Raw genomic sequence first — 23,024 nt, 5'->3', positions numbered from 1 at the left:
TATGGAGGGTAGCTCTGCATAAAAATCAGGCATCGAAGAAGATAACCAAGAAGGATTGTCAAATGTATGGAATTTTCTTATTTTCTATGGTCAGACAGCAGTAGGATCTGATAATGGTCATCAAGATTTTGTTTTCCCACACTGGCTGATATAGCAATAAAGAAAAATGAAAGATATGTGCGAAACTGCTAACATGGACTCTTCTCATTAACAGGAAATCCCCCTTTCAGAAATATTATGCCTGGAGCCAGCTAAAAACTTATCCTTATTACCCCCTGCTGCGAACCCTCACTGCTTTGAGATCACTACTGCCAACATTGTATATTATGTTGGGGAGAATTTGCTCTTCCCAGTGGCTCCTGAGCAAGGAGGTGGGGTGCTTACTAGTGGAGCAGGACTGGACACGGCCCGAATGTGGGAGATTGCAATCCAGCACGCACTGATGCCTGTCAATCCAAAAGGAGCCAATTCTGGAAGCAATCAGCACAGTATGTTCTATTATATACTGGGAGATTTAACTGCGATAGAACGTGTGTGTCTTGAAGAGTTTGGGCTTAATATTAAGTATGTTATGGCCATTTACAAAGATAATAATTTTCCAGCCTTGCCCTAATGGAATCCTCGCATCTCTATCCTTGAATAATGTAAATATAAAAGCTCGATGCGTGATCGTGCATTCTGAAACCAGACCTGAAGGATCAATTAAAGGAACACTTCAATGGTAAAACTGATATTCACGAAAATTGGGGCGTGCATTAGTGCCTCCCTATGGATGCTCTTAACTTGAGCTGTCCGCTTTACCGATCTGCACTTGTATGAAATGCAACATGCAGTTAACCCCTAAAGCACCTTAGCAAGCTGAAATGTTCCTTGAAAACAAGCTAGCCAATCTCATGGTGCAAGGAAAGTGCAAAAAGTCATAGAAACATGAAACATAGAATGTGACGGCAGATAAGAACCATTCGGCCCAATCTAGTCTGCCCAATTTACTAAATACTTTCATTAGTCCCTGGCCTTATCTTATAGTTAGGATAGCCTTATGCCTATCCCACGCATGCTTAAACTCCTTTAATCCCTCTGTGCAGAATAGGTGAGACAGTCTCGTACAGATAGGAGGTAGACCTGGTAAGCAAATGCTAAAATATTGTTCAGGACACATTCACACACCGGAGTCCTAGAAGCTATAAATCAGTTTGCTCAGACTTTTATTAATGAACAATACAATACATGCTGATGTACACTCTTATTCAAATTTGATGGAGTGCTTTTAGCTTTCATTTTCTATGTTTGTTGTGTTTTCATACTTGTAAAATCAGCACATTACATTAGACCAGATATCCCTCTTCCCAACTGCTGGATTATGAAATCTCATTATTTGCTACAAGCCGGAGGCTGGCACAGAATTATAGATCTTGCATTCGCTGTAGAACGGCACAAACCTGCTTTAAGCACTGCCCTAGTTTTGGGAAACTAAATATGAAACTTCTACTTAATATGAATATACATCCCTCCAGTTCCATCTTTTGTGATTTTTCAACCTGCGCAGAGTTATTTGGCCTACGCTTTGCACACATTATATTACAGCCGTAATGCTAAAAACTTGTACCTTGGTACCTTTTATCGAGCTCACACGCTACTATATCCTGGGAAGTTTGAAGCTGTGTGAGTGTATAATTGACACTTGAAACTAGATTTTTGTAATAAACATTGCACATGCTTGAAGTGGGTAAAAGTCTTTTAGTTCAAAGACAAGAGAGCGTTTTAGTAGAGACTGTGAGAAATCTAGGGGGCTGGATTGTAATTGTCATGTCTTTCTCAGCAATACCTATATATTCTCTCACTCTCTCCAGGGGATGTATCAATCAGTATCTCTGTATCCAACTGCGAGGTGCAGGAGAATGTGGTAAGTAGATGGTGACAATTTCTATATTTGCTCTTGGGCTGTGTAAACCTTTTTATTTGGATTAAATGCAGTGCTTTAAAACTTCTAAAATCTACACAAATGCCACACATTTGGGTTAAAATATAAATTTTTATTATGAGAGGTTACATGGCAAAACATCCCTAACCCATTAGTCTCATCTTCCTGCAGTGTATGCACTTGGCACAGCCTATGTGAGATGAATGTGAGCCGATCTTCTGACATGACTTGGACCCACAGCCAATCACTGTCCCCTTATCGCAACCTTAAAATACCATGCAGAAAAGAAAACAGTGATCGACTGTGGGGCAGATTCTCGTCAACAGTTCAGCTCACACTGATCTCTCATTAGCTGAGCCAGGTACGTACAGTCATGTTCAGGCCAATCAGCAGGACATTCTTCTTTCTCCCTCTTTAACGCACTGGTCTACTGACCATGTCTAGATGTTACATCTACATCTTGATGGGAATATTCTCTTTTAGAATGTTTGGATTCGGTCAGTTCATTCTTTTCTGTGACTTGATTTTTTTTCTCCATAGAGCAAGCATTTTAGGGTATTTGGACAACCGGTGGGATGATTTATCCAACTTGGAGTCATTCCCCTCCTCTGGCTTCCAATGCAAAATCTATAAGAAAAGCAGAACACAGAATTAAAGCCATGTGACACTCACCAAAGCAATGTGTTTTTTAAAGGCCCTGTAGATTTTAAAACTAGAGGACTGGGTTTCATGTGACAAATTAGGTAGCATGTTGTCTAAGAATTTTAATATCTTGGTTGAAATCTGATCACAATCACTTTCCTGCTGAATGCACCAACACTGGATATTTAGTTTTCCAGCTCCATGAAATCCAGGATATTATGTATAAATTATTAGCCATAAGTCCATTGTGACTATGTTAACACTTGTTGCTCTTCCTATTTCTTGTGAGAAGCCAAGAAAAAAAAAAAAAATGGATTTAGAGATTTATCTGTGATGGCTTAAAAACCGTATCCAGATCAGACTGACACTGTAAAGATGATATTTTTACACTCCCCGATAAATCATAGTATTACACAATCTGTAGTATAATCTTCAGCAACATATTTTCACAAGTTCCTGTCTTGACATTTTTCCTTCACACTATTTTATAACCGTGTACTTTCACGTGCATCTGACCTGGAGAATTCTTTGGACTTGTTATCTATGATCTAAATGGAACCGCAAGCATGGCTCTAATAGAGTGTGAATAGCACTTCCAGTTATCCAAACTCTGTACTGACAGAGCCACAAACACTGCCTGGATTTGGATAACTGCTGTGTACTTCTTTGACAATTATCAATGTTTAGGGGTGTAAGAATGCGACTCTCGCAGTAAAGGGTAATGGATAACAAGGTAGGGCAATAGCAGAGGGGAAGGATGACTAAATGCTTTTGGTTCTCACGAGACAAGGTCTTGTAGAGCACATTTTTATATCCTGGTTCACACCAACACCGAACATCAGCAGATGCTGAACTATTTCTTTCTAAAGGTTATGTGCACATGACATGATTTGTAGTCAGTCTTTTTAAAAGATTTATATACTCACTATATAAATAATAAAAGTATATTATCCAGAGAGAGCAAGATATTGGAGAGCATCAGGGGATGGTGGGGGAAACAATACTATTTAAATTGGCATCAGTGGCCTCTAGAACACAAACTGGAAATATTGAAGAAACACACAGAAAAGGTCTATAGCAGGAAAACTTTTATTTAAAGGATGTCATTTTATATGGTCTTTTATTTTTGCTTTTACACAGTTCTAATGTTGTTTACCAATAGTAATGTCTTCCCGTAATAGTTACAGATTGTTTTAGATGTAAGTTTGTCAGTTCCAGTAAATAGGTCAAAGTAAAACTGACTCACTTGGTAAATTTGTTTTCCATGCAGGATATTAGCTCAGTGTATCAGATTTTCCCAGACGAAGTGCTTGGATCTGGACAGTTTGGTATTGTATATGGAGGTAGGTGGTCTCAATGGCGAAACTACATTTAAATGGAAACTGTAGGACTTGGAATATTTACAAATTTTCTCTCATCTCTCCTCATAAATTCTGATAGTAAATATGGAATCTCTTACTCCCAGGTAAACACAGGAAGACCGGAAGGGACGTGGCCATCAAAATCATTGATAAATTGCGTTTTCCGACCAAGCAGGAGAGCCAACTGCGCAATGAGGTTGCCATTTTACAGGTACCCAGTTATGCCTTTCTTAAGAGGGAAAAAAAAATTCAGTCCCAGAAGTTTATGATTTAACATCTTCTGTTACTTAGGTGCCTAAATTCAAGACTAAATAGTTTTTCTACATTTCAATATAACTGTGGGATTAAATTTACCACATTTTAACAGTTGGGAAGCTTGTCCTGCTTTGTAACTATGCCTTTTGTAATAAGTAACATTTATACAACTTTCAGGTCGTTATCTTGAATTTTACGCTGCAACTGGCTTTATGTCCCCCTCTTAAAATCCTTATGCTTTATTTTATTTAAAGGAATACTATAGCATTAGAAATCAAGCATACATTCCTAATGCTATAGTGTTCTAATCACTATTTAGATGTCTGGGCACCCACCCCCTTAAGTAAAATAGATTAAGTCGTCTTTCTTCCCCTAATATGTCTTTCTCACCACTGCTGCGATCATCAAATGTTTTCCCGTAGGGAAGCTTTTGAGAAAGCGCAGCAAATCGCAACATTGCGCCATCTGTACGGGAAGTAGCGTTTACACTGTTCAGCCTGCAGAATCAGGCTCTTTGGCCTAGAACCACGACCTTAAGCTGTACTAGTTCTGGTGCCTATGATGCCCTTTAAAATCTATTCCAAATACCCACTTCTGAATGTTATAGGACCACCCCTCACTAAATGGTTGTGCAATGCTAGAGTTTAGACCAGGGTCCTCCAGATGTTGCTGAACTACAACTCCCATGATACTCTGAATGAAATAGCCAGAGAATCATGGGAGTTGTAGTTAAGCAACATCTGGAAGGCCAGAGTTTGGAGAGCCGTGGCTGTAGACCAATTATGGTTAACTGTAGCACCCTGGTTAGTTGAGATCACGAGAAGTGTAATTTAAAAATAAAAAAATCTCGAAATGGAGAAAAAGTTTGCTCTAACTAATTTAGAGTCTCAACTATTCCACCAAAGGCAACCTAAGCCTATAGCATTCCTTTTAAAGCTGAAATAAAAAATTGTGAGCAGAAGGTTTCCATGATCATTCACAAGAGTGGCAGGAGAAGTTTGCCCTTAAGCCAGCAACAAAGACAAAGAAACCTGGCTAAAAAGCCTCACTTTTATTCATCCTAATACAAACACCAAGGAAGAATCATGAAAGGAACTTTCATGACTCATACGTGGTCAAGTCACCCGCATTGTATCTATGAGACATGTTTCATTTTCCAAAGTTGCAAAGAAGTATTCAAAGCTAAATCAAATTTTCACAGGACTATTCAAACTGGAAATCTTCAAAACACATGGTGAATCACAACACCACCTAAACTTTTTTTTTTCTTCATAAAATAAAAACAACAACAACAACAACAAAAAAACTCACTGTCCTCTCTATAAGCTGCCCTATTTGGTGCACGCATGAAGCAATGGGGTTGGTTTGACAATGACTTTTAAAAAAGTTTTTTTAAATGTTGCCTGTTTTGTTTTATGGCCAAACATTGCAGACTGTGGAGAAATATTTAATTATTGCATCAAAAGAGATTAGAAAACAGAAACCTTATCTGCTAGCACTCATCTCTAAATCGGAGGAATTCACAGGGTTTGGCTGTCAGAATCCCTATGTTCTCGATAAGAAAGGAAGTAGGAAGCGTGTCTGCTGCTAGATCATCTGACAAAGTAGGCCGAGGAACCTGCAAAATAGCCAAAAAGTGTTCTTAATGATGAAAATTATGGATGGACGGTTTTGGATACCATGACAAAGGAGCTGGAATCCCTGGTACTGTCAGGGTGACTTACTTGCAACCAGCGAATTAAGATTGGTACAGGTGGTGCAGCATCAACAACTGGCAAACAGAGTGGACTTATCCAGGGAATAAGGCTGAAACAGTCACATAATGGCATACACAATGGCCTATATGTGTGACAGTTTCTTGTGAATGTGGTTTAGAAAAAACTTAATTTTAGATCATCAATATTAAAAGGAAAGCTAACCGGTTTAACACACTTCTCTCCCTGGGTACAGCCATATGTTTGACTTTCAATTGGGAGCACACTTTTTCAAGACCAAATATTGCACTGCTTCGGTCTGCTGAATAGCCGTTCATCCACTTTTTATATCACATCAAACGATCTCCCTTTGGGAATATTACCACGTATTGGCAAGCCACATAAACTGAATTAAATTTATTTTCCACATTAGTGTAACCTATCATTTTCCCAAGACTTACTAATACACTAACCTTTTATGACTTAAAGTACACATAGTATTAACGCTGTTATTTTGGAATGGATTGCAGGAGGAGAATGAAAAGTAACATGTTATATAAATTATAATTCTTTTTAGAATCTGCACCACAGAGGAGTAGTCAACTTGGAGTGTATGTTCGAGACACCAGAACGGGTGTTTGTGGTCATGGAGAAGTTGCATGGTGACATGCTTGAGATGATCTTGTCCAGTGAAAAGGGACGGTTACCCGAACGCATCACAAAGTTTTTAGTCACTCAGGTAAGTACGGAACTAGATACTTTAGCTCACAGCTCATTTAAAAAAAAAAAAAAAAAAAAAAAATTGTATTGTAAATTATTCTCTGCATATTTTATTTAGAATAATTGGTCCTGGCTTTCTTTCAGATCTTGGTCGCACTACGTCACCTTCATTTTAAGAACATTGTCCACTGCGATTTAAAGCCAGAGAACGTGCTACTTGCCTCATCAGATCCTTTCCCACAGGTTAGAAACAAAAAATTCGGTTATGCCTAAAACCGAAGTAGCCTCACAAAACAAATGTGCCCTGTTTTGGAGAAGACTAGCTGTAGTGGCTCTGCACAGCTGTGCTTAGCTCAGTGGAGCTTATCTGTTTTAGGTTTGGATTTGTTGTCAACATTAAGCCACAGATAAATTGATTGGATAACTTTAAAGACTGTATGCTCTACACCAGCCCTAGCTTTACACTATTTTGAAGCTAAATCTGCATTAAGTGAGTGCTTTTTGCTTTTGCTTGTAGGAAACATTGTGATAGAATGTGTGTATATCACTGTCTCTTGTAGGTAAATTTGTAACAGTGTCAATATTGACATTACTTCCCTGGTGTAGTTTGAGTTTAATTACTAAGGGTTCTGACTTTATGCTTCCTCCAGGTTAAACTGTGTGATTTTGGTTTTGCTCGTATAATTGGAGAGAAGTCATTCCGGCGTTCAGTGGTGGGGACTCCTGCCTATCTAGCCCCAGAGGTGCTTAGAAATCGCGGTTACAACCGATCACTAGACATGTGGTCTGTGGGGGTCATAATCTACGTCAGTCTTAGTGGGACATTCCCCTTCAATGAGGACGAGGATATTCACGACCAAATCCAGAATGCAGCTTTTATGTATCCACCAAACCCTTGGAGGGAGACCTCTCCTGATGGTAAGCATTATTTGTGAACTATTTTAAATTACATCTGTCACGGCAAAATAAATCCTCCTTTAAGTTAATAATTTTTTTTTTTTTTACTAACTTAAAGGAGTGTGAATAAAGTTCAGTGTTGTTCTGATGGGGTAGGAATTCTAAAGTTTGACTAAGGACAACATGTATCATAAAATGTGTCTTTTACATTTATGTAAAAAAACAAAAACAAAGACACAATGGCTTGTTCGATTTTACCTTTAAGCAAGATTCTATCTTTAGCACAATCTGATTTTATTCTCTTTTAAAAGGAACATTCCAAGCACCATAACCACTACAGTTCATTGTAGTGATTCATGTGCCAGAAGTGGCCGCCACTGCCCGTCTCCGCTCAGCCAGAAGATCTTAGCTTATTGATTAAGAGTGATTGACTGATGACCTCAGCAAGTGAGCTGGCCCTGCATGGCAAACCGTAGCTCACTAGAGCTAACAGTAGCTACCAGCACTCACGTCAGAACTTCTGGCTGTGAATAGGAAAAGAGTTGTGCCCAGGCCAGGCACCATAACAGCATGATGTGGTTGTTATGGTACTTGGAGTGTTCCTTTAAAGTGATGATAGAAGCACATCAACTTCTTAAGGACCAATATTGTAATAATTCCAGTGACAATACATTTTGCCAGTAAAATGTTAGCCCTTTTAGTAGGTGAGGCATTAGAATAATACTATGGAAGTTGTTAACCCCCTTAAATGTGGTAATGCTGAATTTTAGCAGTCATTCTTCCTATTTTGTAAGAAGAGCCTTCATACGATAAATCAGCAGGGTGACTCACTAAAACGTTGATGCCTGAGGCCCAGCTTCTCAGAAATAATTCTGTATGTTTCATGGTTATTCAGATTGCAATATATCAGATAGTGTTCTAAAAGGGTTACTTCAGTGTGTTAATGTGGTTGTAATGCCTGGAGTCTGTATTTGCAGCATTGCGCTATGGAATGCTGCACATATCAAGTTTAACCACTTGGTCAGAGTTCTGGGCTGGCGAACACACTCAGCCAAGGAATGGCCGGTGGGATCGCCCATTGATTACACTTGGCACCTGGTGGAGACCCAGGTAAGAGGGCAAATAGTTTCATAACAATTTGCCCTATTACTAGGATAAGCGGCCAGGGTACTCCTGACATCAGAACCTCTAGAGCCCACTGTAGCAATGCTTGGAGACGGAGTAACCCTTTAATTTTTAACAGCAACTGGATTTTGCAACCTCTAGATAGAACATAGACTGGATTTTAACCTGTCTGGATGCAACAGAAAGTCTAAAATTCGGAAGTGAATTATGGAAATGCCCAGATTCAGTAGCATTGGCCCCATCTGCCTGCAAATTCGGTTCAGCCATATTTACACAATTTAGTTGGACTGAATTTGCAGGCAGATAGTGGCCAATTCCAACAACGCTTCATTGCAAACTCTAATTCAAATGTACGATTTTATGATGGCTTACTCCATTTGAAAAAGGGTTAACATTGTGAAAGGATCCAATATACCTCAAGAATAAAAATATTAAGTTATATCAACTAAATTTTATAAACTTTTATTTTAACCCTTTACACACTCGCTGCTAGGGGGCAAATCTAGTAGATTTCTGTAGGTTCGCATGCAAAAAGCAAGTGAATTTATATTTAAAACTTGCCTTCTGCTGCATTTGTTCACAGTTGTCCAATTTTATATTTAAGTATATTTAAAGAGATACTATAGTGCCAGGAATACAAATCTGTATTCATGGCACTATAGCTCCCACTTCCTCCCCCCTCGATCCTCCACAGTGAATACACAGTTAAATACCATTTATTGGGGGGGGGGGGCGGAGCTTGACTCCAAGCGGACCAGACGTACCTGCCAAGAGCTCCTGCGTCTGGGGCCAAGATTCGGGGTGTACTGCCCGACCACTTGGTGACACTGGCTGCAAACAGCAATCACCCTGACCGGAAGACACCACTGCACCCGGGGATACCCAACTCGAGTTTCCCCAAGCCTGCGTGTCCAAATCGAAGCTTGTGGCCTAAACCAGTAGGAGCCGCGGAGAGACGGCCGCTTTCCCGGTTCTCTGGCTCGCGGAGGGGCGCTCACTCATCGCAACCCCCTCCCCCCCCCTTTGGGACCGAGGGAGATATCCCGGTCCTCCACAGAGTACTCACCTAAACGTTGCTGGGAAGCAGGGTGTCGGGGACATCCGGCAACCAAAACCTCCCGAGCTGTCCGCACGAGGCTCACAAGTGGCCACCGACATGTGCCCACTTTGAAGAGCGCATTGAAAAAGCCTTTAAACTCCTGTGGTCTCGACTACGTGCTGCCATCAAGAGGCAATTGAAACGAGACTTACCTCCACAGACCGCGGAAAATCAGACATCAGCAACACGGCCAGCACTGGCCACAACATTCACAGTGCAGTCAGCTCAATGGAGGGGAGGAAGGAGGAAGACGGCGCCTCCACTCTACAGCCGCCACTCCAAGATCTGCCGCCACCCACCTAGACCTCAGCCCACACGGGGACATATACCCAGGCACTGCTCACAAATCCAGGTACTCTATGCTCAACGACAATGCCGGCTACAAGCAGGAGGATCCTAGGATTCCATCCAAACCGTGGGAAGCGAACGGACTGTACTGGACTGTATCAGAGAATGGGGCTGGTGGGGTGGCCTTGTAGAATCACAGTACTTGATTATACCTTGGGGCAGGCTGTATGGATCAGTGGGCATAGGATGATGATCCTCCCCAACAGGGCCCCACTCCCCACAGGCACCCCCATTTTCAATAACTTGCTGGTCTGAGCAACAAGTTTAGTTTTTCCTTATTTTGTGCTCATAGTTTATTTTAATCTTGCACCAATCTGTGGCATCAATCTAGCTGGTATCACCTAAGTGCTCCTTGTGGGCACTGTGCCCTCATTTAACCTTAAAATGCATACTTCTGATGTACTGATATGACTCACCGAAGTGTTTGTTTTATTAAGCTTATGACCCTTTACACTTCTAAAAAAAAAAGTCAGTATGTTATTTTTGGACTATAAAAAAAAAAAGAAAATGTGCAATGCAAATCAAGCCACATTGTTATATATTAATCTCTACTGCTCTGTCGTCACCAGCTGTTGTGGCGGTGTAAACCTGTCTGTTAACCCATGCACAACCTAAATAAAGAACTAAAAAAAAAAAAAAAATTAGTTACTTACCTGACCCCAGCGCCCATGTCCGTCGGCGAAGGGTCGCGGCTCTGCCTCCTCAGACGCCCCTCCCTCCTCAGACGCCCCTCGTGCGCAAGCACGGCAAGTAGCACATGTGCATTAAGCCCTCCCCACAGGAAAGCATTGAGTCAATGCTTTTCTATGGGGAAATAGCTGATGCTGGATGTCCTCATGCAGAGTGTGAGGCCGTCCAGCGTCTGATTACATCCCGGAAGCGCCTCTAGTGGCTATCAGGTAGACAGCCACTGGAAACTTATATAGTGCTGCAATGTAAACAGTGCAATAGGGACACTGTACCCAGAAGTGTTCTGGGTGCCTATAGTGTTCCTTTAAAGCATCACTGTCACCTTCTGGGGACATTGCATCATATGCAAAGACCACCAACAGTGACATCGCCAGGGGACACTTATATGTGTTTAATTTATCTGAACCTTTGCCTCACGTGCACTGCCATGTTTTTCCAGCTGGTCTTTTTCTGTACTCTCTGTATGTGCGAGAGTACAGTATTGAGGCTATGGAGGGCGCCCCCCGTGAGAGCACGGGATCCTCCATAGACAGCCAATTCCCTTCAGCCATCACTGGTGACAACTAGGGAATTGACATTTCTTGACGACAGTAGCTAAGCCCAATGCCTAGAAGTGTCAGGCGTAGGAAAAATACTGATACAAAGTAATTCTTACTTTGTCTCAGTATATATTCCAAATGAGTTCCAACACAAAAGATTCTATTCAAAGATTCTATATTTATGAAATCCTCATTTTGCATTGTCAACCATACGGGGGGGGGGGAACATTCTTTTTCCAAAGAAATTAATGTTTGCATAGCCAAGAGAGAGGAGATCAGACTATTTTACTGTGGGTTTTATTGTTACTATATCTCTGTAATAAATATTAAATGATGCTTGGTGTAAACAAGCTGAAATTAAATACCAATAGTGGACAACTACCAAGGGAGCAAGTATCGAAAAAATTACAACTTAAAGGTGAAAATACCCAAGCTTGAACCATAGCTATAAAATGTGCAATTCCTGACAATTCACGGTCTAGTGAATGACACTGACAGTGCTTGATGCAGTGTATCAGGGCTATTACAAACACAGCTGGGCAATCAAAGAACTCGTTCGGATCCCCTCTGTTGACTTCGTGTAAAACGCATTGGATACCCCCGCAGGATCACTGTGCTGAAATTCACAGCAAGACCTGCTTCAGCCTGAGTTAGATTTTCTGAGAAATGATAGAAATTGTGTTGGAAAGAGAAATACATTTTATCATATTTTTTTTTTCCCCATTGAAAAAGTGGGAAAAAAAACCACAAACCTTTCTCCAAAGGGACATTTTTGGAAATCGTATACTTTTGATGTAGCTAGATCATCTTAAAGTAGAGATCGGTGTAGACAAATTAAAGGAGAGGGGGACATTTAAAAAAAAAAAAAAAAAGTGTGTAATTTTTTTTGGCACATTAACAAAATGTTGGTTGCCAAGGTTGTGTTTTAGTGACATAGAGAGATGTCTTCCAAGAGCTGTAAAATCAGTGCTTATTCACTACATTAATGGATACATACTAAACCTGTCCACTCCGCCTCCTGCTTTCAGAGAGGCTGTGATGAGTAATACACTAGTCATCTGCTAATGTAGTGAAAAAACATGATTAAACAAACACAAATAAAATCATTTGTTTCTTTCCTCATGTCCAAACTTGACAATCTACCACTCCAGATTTGTAGAGAGGACAGTTCTGAAAAGGCAGATGAATCATTTAGGTTACAAAGAAAAAAATAAATAAAAATGCAGCAGAGTCATTTTTATGAGATTTGTTTTTCTATGTAAAAATAAAATAGTTTGTCCGTGACCGTTCCCGTCTTTGTTCTTGTTGAGGGTTTTCAGGTGTTTCTGAGCCAAACTATGCTTATTATTGGGACGATTTGCAAAGGCCAAAACAGGTGCTATTCTGGGAGAAATATCGAATAGGGCTTAATCACCAATAGAATGTCTCCGCCTTTAGCTCTTTGCAGATGGGATACATCCTAACCTAAAGGGTAATTTTAAGTACAGAATCCACTACAGCCAACTGCCACATAGTTATTTGATAAAGTAAGCCTTCACTGTGAATTTCACATTTAAGACTACACTCGTTCCCCAAATTTTCCATTTTGGCTATTTTAACCTTTAATTTTAAATTCACATTGAATGACATCTAGAATTCCCACTTTCACGAACCCTGTCAGATGCACAGATTGTACATTTCCTGATCACTTTACGATGATCCTGCTTAACCCCTTAAGGACCAAACTTCTGGAATAAAAGGGAATCATGACATGTCACACATGTCATGTGTCCTTAAGGGGTTAAACTATAACAAATTAGTGGAATTGATTTGAATTGAAAATATTAGCCTTAATCTCTTCACTGTGAGAGTGTCTATAGACTAAAATGGACACTATAGTCACCAGAACAACTACATCTTGATGTATATTATGTCTCTGCAGGCATTTTGCTGTAAACCCTGCATTTTATGAAAAAAGGCAGTGTTTCCCTTGCTCTCTAATGAATGCTCCAGTGGTCACTCTTCAGACGGCCACTAGAGGTGCTTCCTGTGGCAGTGCTGCACAATGTTCATCTCTACATCTCTATGAGGAGGTGCTGATTAGCCAGGGCAGTGTTTGGATCCGGCCTCCTTGGCTACGATCATTAGCATTGCCAATCTCAGCCAATCCAATGCTTTCCTATGGAAGATTGTCAATTCTGATGATGTCAGCCAAGGTGGAGGACCAGGGGCGGGGACAGAATTGGCAGACCTGCACAGCGCTGAAGTAAAGGTGCGTTTTTACTGTATTTAAGGAGGCCGGCCACCTAAATAGTGTTAACAATATACAGTCAGGAATACACATTTGTGTTCCTTTAAAGTTTCCTCTGAATATAAAAATGAGATGGAACTTGAGCATTGATTTTAACAGAATTAAAAATGAACTGTTGTAAATTTTTCCACATTTGCTCACTGCACATTTGTCTTTTTATAGCCATCGATCTTATCAACAACTTGCTGCAGGTGAAAATGAGAAAGCGTTACAGTGTGGACAAGACCCTTTACCACCCATGGCTACAAGTAAGTCCACTCTCCATACAAAGGAATCTTATAGGTAGCATATATCACCTACATCTACATTACATTTGTTATCACTGACACCCAGAGCACTAAAAGTACTGCAGCTCTGTTTGAGAGAGTACTGGGGACAGTGCCCAAATATTGCAAACTGTCTTGGAGTAGCGTAACAAAAACATGGTGAAAGAAGGGCTAACCCACCCTCTATGATTGCCAACAAAAGCTGGACAGATTTGCACTTGACAATGCAGACGTGTAATTATCAGGGAAGTGTGTGGGTGCCAGTGAAAGACCTGGGTTTTGTCTAACTGTACCAGAATATTTGAGCAGAAAACCCATCCGATTGACCCTGTAGACCCTGATACAAGCACTCTAAGCAACTTAACCACTACAGTTTGAAGAAGTGGTTATAGTACAGTTTTAGTTGCTATGCAAAAAAAAAAAAGGGTGTGGGGTTCTGGTCCCCTTGCTGTGGCTCCTAACATATTGTCTGTCCCACATGGTGCCGCCCTACTATTTACCATGGAACCATACATGGACACCATGCTGTGTCTCATAGAATATTTTGAGCTTTTTATCATTGATCTATTCTGCGAACATTGGTAACAATGCAATGTGTTGGTGGGAAGGGGAAACAAAAATCACTATATATGTATATGTAGGTTGTTGCAATTAACCTCCCTAAATTTAGTTTTGTTTGGATTGTGCTTATTAGCAACTACCAAACACTCCAAAAAGGTAATTTAAAAGACTCAGAATCTGTACTTTCCTCCAAACTGCTTCCATTGCATCATTAAAAAGTGGAGGAGGTAGCCAGACTTACTTTAAATCTTTTTAGCCTCTGCTAACTGCAGCAAGTTAGACTTGGAGGATCATTGTTCAATGGGATATCCCATTTCCCACTGTTTTAAACAATCACCCTCCAGCTCTAACTTGCTGAAGAGGTTTAAAGCGTGTGTATGTGTGTGTATATAAATAATGAGATGTGGACTCTGAGGTTGTGAGAGTAAGACCATTTATTAATGCTTTCTGTCTCTGGTGACCGTTTCTGAGCGTGATCATATGTACTGAAATGCTAGATAGTTAGTATCACTGATTCCTCCGTGATTACATACTGGAACTGTAATCATTTTGACATGACATTTTCTCTATTCCTTTCGCGCTTGAGCAGGTATTAAAGGTACACTCTAAGCAACATAATAACTACAGCGGTCGGTAGTGGTTATACTGCTTATAGGTTCCTGGAACTTTCCCTCATTTTAATATCAAACTGTCTGTTCAAGAGACCTCTCTATTCTTGGCCACACTGATAATGCATCAATGTGGTGAAAGGGGGAGAGATGTCCTGTAAGAGCCCTGCTTGGTTGATCCGTTAAATCAGGGGTGGGCAATCTGCGGCCCTCCAGATGTTTTGGACTACATCTCCCATAATGCTCTTAGGGCCATAATGCTAGCGAAGCATCAGGTGAGATGTAGTCCAAAACATCTGGAGGGCCGCAGATTGCCCACCCCTCCATCAAATGATTTGATATTAGATTGGGGATGGCGCAACATAACTACATCTCGCTGTAATAGCTCAGTTGCTTTGGGGGCCCCTTAAAAGGAACACTCTAGCACCATAACCACTACAGGCAGCTGTATTAAGTTCATTCTATTTACTTGAAAATACAGCTACATGTATTTGACCAAATCATTTTAGCTGATTTTCCAAGTGAAAAAGACGTAAATACAATTCTGCATGGTGTGACATGTTCCTGGAAATATTAAAGGGACACTATAGGCACCCAGACCACTTCAGTTCATTAAAGTGGTCTTGGTGCAGTGCTAACAATTGCAGTTTTTAATAAACTGCAATAATTTCCTGGCACGGTAAACTCCACCTCTAGTGGCTGTCTACCGACAGCCACTAAGAGGGACTTCCAGGTGGTTAGACAACTTTTGGTCACCCAACTGATTATGGATGTCCTCACACTACGCATGAGGACATCAGAGTCATCCAAAATCCCATAAAGCATTATACAATGGAGAATTCTCATTGAGCTGCATTTTGAAGTCTGTGATTAGACAGCCACGGAATCTCTGGGCTGTGAAAGCAGGCTTCAGAGAAGATATCTGCAGCTTTTGCTAATTGTTTTCAGATATATCCCCCAATGGAAAAAAAAAGGATTAAATGCATGCATGTTTCATTTGCCATAGATCTACTAAGCAATGCCTTATGGATTTGGGTTCAATATGATCAAGTGCTACAGAGTCAGTTTTACACAATTAAAGGGACAAACCGGTTTCCTGGCACTGCAGGTCCCCTCTTCCTTGCACCTCAGGTTGCTGAGGGGGTTAAAACCCCTTCAGTGAATAACCTGTATTCAGCGCCGATGTCCCTCGTCGCTCTGTTAGGCTCCACCTACGCTCCTCCCCAGCTCCTCCCCCACCGACGTCAGCCGGCAGGGGAGACCTATTGACCTATTGCGCATGCGCATTAGACCTCCCCATAGGAAAGCTTTGAATAATGATTTCAATGCTTTCCCATGGGGATTTCAGCGACGCTGGATGTCCTCACATAGCGTGAGGACGTCCAGTGTCGTATAACATACTTTTCGTGTTTTATGAACACGGAAGTGTCTTCTAGTGGCTGTCTGGCAGACAGCCACTAGAGGAGGAGTTAACCCTGCAAGGTAAATATTGCAGCTTATGAAAACTGCAATAATTACACTTGCAGGGTTAAGGGTAGTGGGAGTTGGCACCCAGACCACTCCAATGGGCAGAAGTGGTCTGGGTGCCTGGAGTGTCCCTTTAAGATTACTTCAACCCTTTTTCAAACTTTGCTTTTTAGGGCATACAATTCCATACTGGACATTGCTAATAACCCCACCCCTTAAAATAAATAAATTGCCTTTAATGCGGTACTGATCTCATAGAGAAGCTTGTGATCGGACCGTTTCAGCAGCTCACAGCACATGCATGCCTGTGCAGGGGAACGAGATATTTTCAATTTAAGACAAATTCAATCCAAATAGGAAGGAAGGGAAAACCATCTTCCTTTTACAGGTGCTCTGCTTGCAAGAAGAATCTCCTTACGTCTGTTTCCAGTGTGCAGTTATCGCTGACGACAGATGTAAAATATGCACAGAATTGACATTTGGTAGTCTGGAAAACAATTCAAGCAGAAACACTGCACACCCAGGCTCCTACCACCATGACCACTTCAAATTACTGAAGTGGTCATGGTGGTTGGAGCGGACTATTATTCTGTGCAAAGCAATTAGCCAGGCTGATGACGCTGTTGGAAGTGGAGTTATACCTCCAGCAGCAGAATGGTTAATTTCTATATGTGCAGTTTCACATTGAAATGCCGTACGTACAGATTCAAGGCACCATGACCACTTTAAATCACTGAAGATGTCATAGTGCTTGGAGTAACCCTTAAAAAAAAAAAAAAAAAAAAAAAAAAAAAAGGTGATCGCGGGATTAACGCTGTTGCTGGGCGCCTCCGAGTCAGGGGCAGACCAGCAACAGCAAATCACGATGTCTCAGCCCACATGATTGCTGTGACAGCCAGTCACAGCGGTCACAATGCTGCTGGGATATCAGATCCGCCTCCCTCCACCTCTTGTGGGTTTTTGAAGTTGAGAGAGACTGATCATTGTTACATTGTTTCCCAAATCCCCTTTACCCTGTTCTTTAAAAAAAAAAAAAAAAATGTACCTTTCCCTGCTGAAATGCTGATTGATCACTGCCAGCAGTGATCAAAATACAGATCACAGTACTTTACTGTGATCTATTTTTTTATTTTTACCCTAAGGGGTTAAATTTAAATATTTAATTTTATTAATATGTGATTTAGTTAGTGGGGGTAGGTGGAATTTAGTGAGAATTGGGGAATTTAGTGATAAGCGAGTTAGGGGTGAAAAGACAAAAACATGTTTAAAAACAAAAAAAGTTAAAGTTTATTACCTTAATACATATTGCTTAGGAAGTATAGCGCAGAGGAGGCTTATGCCCTGTTAGCGGCTGACTCAGAGGCGACCAACACTGCCTCAGAGAGTGATGCAGAAGACAGGGACTATGTGCCAGATACTGCAGGACTATCAGGAGAAATCGCTGATTCCCCTAATGCTGAACATGGCACAGATGACTGGGTACCCCCTAATAATTTTTCACCAGACATCCCAGAGTTCACTGCCAATCCTGGCATACAAGCTGACCTGTCTGTAGCTGTTTCTGGGGGATGAGAATTTTGGGGAGATAGTCATCCAGACTTATCTGTAAACTGAGCAGTATCTGGCACACAATCAAGATATCGCCAGGAAAGAGATGGAACCCAACCAGTGTGGCAGAATTGAAACAATTCTGGGCACTGACAATGCTAATGGGGATCATTAAAAAAAACACAATTACAATGTATTGGTCTACAAACCCCATTTGCAATACCCACATTTTTCCCCAGACAATGAGTAGGGACAGATATAAAGACATACTGCGATTTATGCACTTTAAAAATAAAAATACGCCCTCTAAGTGCCCACGTTAACAAAAAATTTGCCACTAGTTATACCCAAAAAAAACATTTCTATTGATGAATCCCACAAGAAGTTCAAGGGAATACTGGGGTTTAACTGAATATTGACTTTCTAAGAGGGACACTCCGAAGCAACATAAGCATTACTGTTCGCTCTTCTGAACTCGGAAAGCTAATTCCTACACTGCAGGCCTTAACTCACAGAACTAATAAAAGTTCTTGATTAGGAACATCTAGCTCTCTTGTGTTAGTAGTGGAGGCGGGTGTTGCACCGGGCGGACCCAACGTAAGACGTTAAACCCTCAGTGGGGTTGCAGCAGGGCACTCGTAGCGCCATAGCAGTTATGGTGCGTGACGTGTTACTTTAATTCCTATAAAACATAAACCACTTAGTTCTTTATGGTGACATTCTTTGCATTGTGCTGATACACTATGGTTTTCAAAGCCATTACACATACTATATACATGTATTTTGTGGAAGAGTCTACAGTAATTGGTTTGCCTTGTTATCTGGGGTCTGCTTGCAGTGCAGGGTTTAGCTCATTGGCTGAGAGTGATCATCTGAGGAACATCTGGAACTACTACTGGCTCTCAATCATTGGTAGTTGAGGTGGACCATAGGTAAGAAGTCAACCAATTCTAAAATGGTTTGACTCATATTGGGTGGGTGCCAGGACTCTCCTGGCCCCACAACCACTACAGCATGCTGTAGTGAGTACGGTGCTTGGAGTGTTTCTTTACCATTACTTTTTCTAGTCACTGAGGTTGCTACATCCTGTATAATTACTACATTTAAATATCGTTGTAACTTTGTGTGTGTGTGTGTTAGTACTCAAAAACAGTTGTGGTTACAATTACGCAATTGGAGTTAATATAACATAAGAAGGAAGCTGGAGTGATTACAAATCTAGATTTTCCCTTGGTTTTATAGTTTAACTTTGACAACATGAGATAAAGAGAGTTATATGGGAAAATATTACCAGTTCTTCTGACAGATTGTGATTTTAGCAAGATTTCACCTCCAGTTCCTCTGATAACTGATACGGGACCCCAGAGTTTTATAAGAAGTCTTTGAATGATTTAATAAAAATCCCTTAAAATTTATTTGCAAGACTTTTTTTTTTGTTTTGTGTTGTTTATGTAATAATTATACAGGATGTAGAATTCCTCAATGATTGGGGACGTTTTATGAGATTAATAACAGGTTATTTAAAAAATATGGTTAACGTGCATTTTGTTGTTTACAATATGTAGTCGGGCAGTTAGGCCTCTCTATAAAAGAATATGAACATTTTTTTTTTTTCTTTTTAATAATACTTTATTAAGGTAAAGAAATGCAGGTACAATAGAAAAATACATCCGTCTGGTTACATAGTGGGATGGAACAAGTATATAACATCAGATTATAAAACAAAGCATATAAGTATCAATCAGTGCTGAGTATTAAAAGTCTGTACCTAAATGGTGTATCCGTGGACTTTGGGAGGTCCATATAAGTCGTGTTATGCTTTAACATAAACCGAGGTATCTGGGTAACGAGGTGTGACTAAGTAGATTAATGGTGTAGGTATCGAGATAACATAGCCATATGATGGTACCGTAGTTTGTGGAATTGTGTGTCTGGATGATATGTCACATTGTGTGTTTGGTAGTGTGTGTTTGTGTGGGACTACTTGTGGTGTCTGTGTGTATTATTTGTATGAGGGGGAGGCTTATTCTGCAGCTCTGTGTATATCTAGCAGTGTGGGTGGCTTCCCTGGGGTCCAGTAGGGACGTGGATGGCCAGGTACAGGTCAAGGGCAAGAGCTCCAGTGGAATAGCTGTTGCAGGCTGCTCTACTCCAGTGTGGTTTCCCATGTACAAGTGCTGGGTGCAAATGTTTTGAGATCACTTCCTCTAATTGCTGCAATGCATAGATTGAGGATTGTCCCTCACCACCTGCAATCACTGCTCGAGTTGCACTGGCCGATATCTGAAGTCTTACTGCGACTTGTGAAAGGCCAAAGCCCGTTTGGCTCTGACAGCCTTGAGTGCCATAGGTTGCTGATCCCAGTGGTTTATACTTTGTAGGGATTTAACAAGTTGAGAAATATTGGAGGGGAGAAGACCATTCTAAAAGAATGTGTCAAAGAAAGGCAGTGGGTTTTTGGTTAAAAACACTTGAACTCACCAGCTTAAATATTGAAATTGACTTTTTGTAATGCATACTTTTATTGGTCATAATTTGTTTTTCTTCTTTTAACATTTTTATGAATTACCCCCTTTGCCAGAATAAAGTGAAACACTGGAAAATGTTTATTTAATTGTATCAGGGATATTTACTAAAATGAGAATTCAAAGTGAATTTTTAAATTAAAATAGAAAATTGGAAATCTTCTCTGTCATTGATACTATTAGTTCAGCTACTTAAGCCATCAATTTAAAATTCTCTTTAAATTCCGAGTTTAGCAAATAACCCTGTATATGATGAATTATAGAAGTGCAATGTTGCTGTTGTGAACACTTTTAAAACAAAATTAATACATTTGCTAAATGCTTTACAATCCAGGAAGCTGAGAGGACAGCCAAATAGATACGGTATGTTTAACAGTTTAGATGCGATAATCTGCATTCTGAAAAAAATACCTATATTTGTATTCTTCAGTAAGTTAAAAAAAAAAGCAATGTATCTACAATAATATTTTAAATATTACTACACTTTGAGGGGTTTTAATTTGGACAGGGTGTCCAAACCTTTACATACATTATGTCTATGATAAAAAATAAAATAAAATAAACACACTAAACAAGAACTGAGCAAACAATGTATTTTTTGCCAACTAAAAACTGTGGTGCCCATTTTCACTATTGTCTCATTTAATTAACTTCTAGGATTACCACACATGGCTGGATCTGCGTGAACTGGAGTTCAAAATTGGGGAACGCTATATCACTCACGAAAGCGATGACCCACGCTGGGAGATGTATGCAGGGGATCACTGCCTTCAGTATCCCCCTCACCTCTTGCATATGTCCTGCATTGAGCCAGAGGATGCGGAAATGAGGGCACTGGAGGAGAGAGTCAGTATTCTCTGACACCCAGGCTGTGCCGTTCGGTATCTTTTACACCACTCTGGTAACAGGGAAAAGAACACTTTGGTAAAGTGATGAAATGCTGGGGTAAAGTTGGCAACCCAACGATATTCATCATTCACCGATTTTTAGCCTCAACGATGCAAAGAATTACATGAGGGGCTTCTCTTGAGAAAGGATTTACCCCAACCCTGCCCTAACTAGCTGCATCAACCGAACCTGTTAAATTCCTTTTGAAAGACTCATGAAAACGCTCTGCTGGAGCAGTCTAGAAGGGGCCATTCATATCAGATTGAGGATAAAACACATTGTAAGGACCTGACCGTTTTTTCTTTGTAGAATTCAATCTCTGAAATTATGATGGTTTACAATGTAACTTGTCTTCTGCTCCCGGGGCCTGCAATGCATTGTGGTTCTGAATTAGTCTACCGGTGGCATCTGAATTCTTAATAGCTGCATTCTAAAGTCTTAATAATGAATGTGTGGATATGAACTAACATATACACACTGTATTTTTGTGTTAAAATAACATGATTGAGAAACACTTTCTCATGAGGTCAAAAGGGAATCAGGTCTGCCCAATTATTATGGCAGGCATAGAAGCTATAGTCTTTCGGAATTCTTAGTAATCACTCTCTAATGCGTTGCAGGCACAGTAAGCAGAACAAAAATGTTCATGGTGGTCACAGTTATTGTCTTTTTGTTTGTTAATTTGACTGTAGAGAAAGCCTTGTGTTTATTTAATTCTTGGCATGCGAGTCCTTGTTTGTTATGTAAAATGCCCTTAAGAAGTTGGCTGACCAAAAAACCCAGGGATCAAGAGCAGGCTGGACAGCAAATCCAAAATGTTACTATATGTCAAAAAAAGTGATCACAGATTAACCAAGGACCGATGCCCTTTTCTGGGGCACTACCGAGGTTTCCTTGACCTTTACTCGTATAGCCCTCTGATTTGTTCTTGTTTTCATTTAATTGTATTAAAAAAAGTTACTAAATTTTTTTTTTTTTTTTGCTAAAGGTCAAATATGGTGTTATTTAGCAACTATTTCTTTATTTTCCATATTATTCTCCTGGCAGATTTTAGATTATATTCTTACATTTCTATCCTAAATAAAAAAAATTAAAAAAAATGTGGTTATTACTTGGTGTTTTGAAGTAGTGTGTGTTCTTATTCTAGAAGAGAACCCATAAATATTGGCAGTCTACTTAAAGGGACACTATAGTCACCAGAACAACTACAGCTTAATGTAGTTGTTCTGGTGAGTTTAGTCAGTGCTTACTGCAAAAAGCCTACAGCGACTTTTTCATAGAAAAACAATCTTCTCAAATGCGCCCACACCCCCAACCTGCCTCCTTGGCTGTGATCATCAGAATTGACAAAGGGAAAGCATTGTGATTGGCTTTGGCTTTTAAAACTTCTTATGATGTCAGCCAAGAAGGCAGATCAGGGGCAGAGCTAGCAACAGCAGACTGGAATAAAGGTAGGATTTTACTTTCTTTAGGAAGGGAGCAGGGGTGCTAAATAGCTAGAGCTTTTAACACTATAGGGAAATGCTGAGTGTTCCTTTAAAGAATTATAACTCTGAATGGAGTATTATGCACATCTTGTC

The 23,024-nt window shown here is 40.3% G+C and overlaps 1 protein-coding gene across 2 annotated transcripts in view; it reads left to right on the top strand.

The window, feature by feature from the left end:
• PRKD1 (protein kinase D1) overlaps positions 1–22,492 on the top strand; it is a 140,738-nt gene extending 118,246 nt beyond the window's left edge. The window contains exons 9-17 of one of the 2 annotated variants that reach the window (XM_063439872.1): positions 215–488; positions 1,851–1,903; positions 3,834–3,906; positions 4,029–4,135; positions 6,451–6,612; positions 6,738–6,836; positions 7,244–7,511; positions 13,744–13,829; positions 21,214–22,492. In XM_063439872.1, coding sequence (XP_063295942.1) covers positions 215–488; positions 1,851–1,903; positions 3,834–3,906; positions 4,029–4,135; positions 6,451–6,612; positions 6,738–6,836; positions 7,244–7,511; positions 13,744–13,829; positions 21,214–21,417 — 1,326 coding nt within the window. In that variant the 3' untranslated portion in view covers positions 21,418–22,492. Of the gene's footprint in view, positions 1–214; positions 489–1,850; positions 1,904–3,833; positions 3,907–4,028; positions 4,136–6,450; positions 6,613–6,737; positions 6,837–7,243; positions 7,512–13,743; positions 13,864–14,272; positions 14,401–21,213 lie in introns of those variants that run through there. The other variant, XM_063439873.1, reaches the window with a different exon arrangement.
• Positions 22,493–23,024: the final 532 nt, after the last annotated feature.

This window comes from Pelobates fuscus, chromosome 13 (genome assembly GCF_036172605.1).
Source record: "Pelobates fuscus isolate aPelFus1 chromosome 13, aPelFus1.pri, whole genome shotgun sequence".
Lineage (NCBI taxonomy): Eukaryota > Metazoa > Chordata > Amphibia > Anura > Pelobatidae > Pelobates > Pelobates fuscus.
This window is presented reverse-complemented; position numbering and strand designations above follow the sequence as displayed.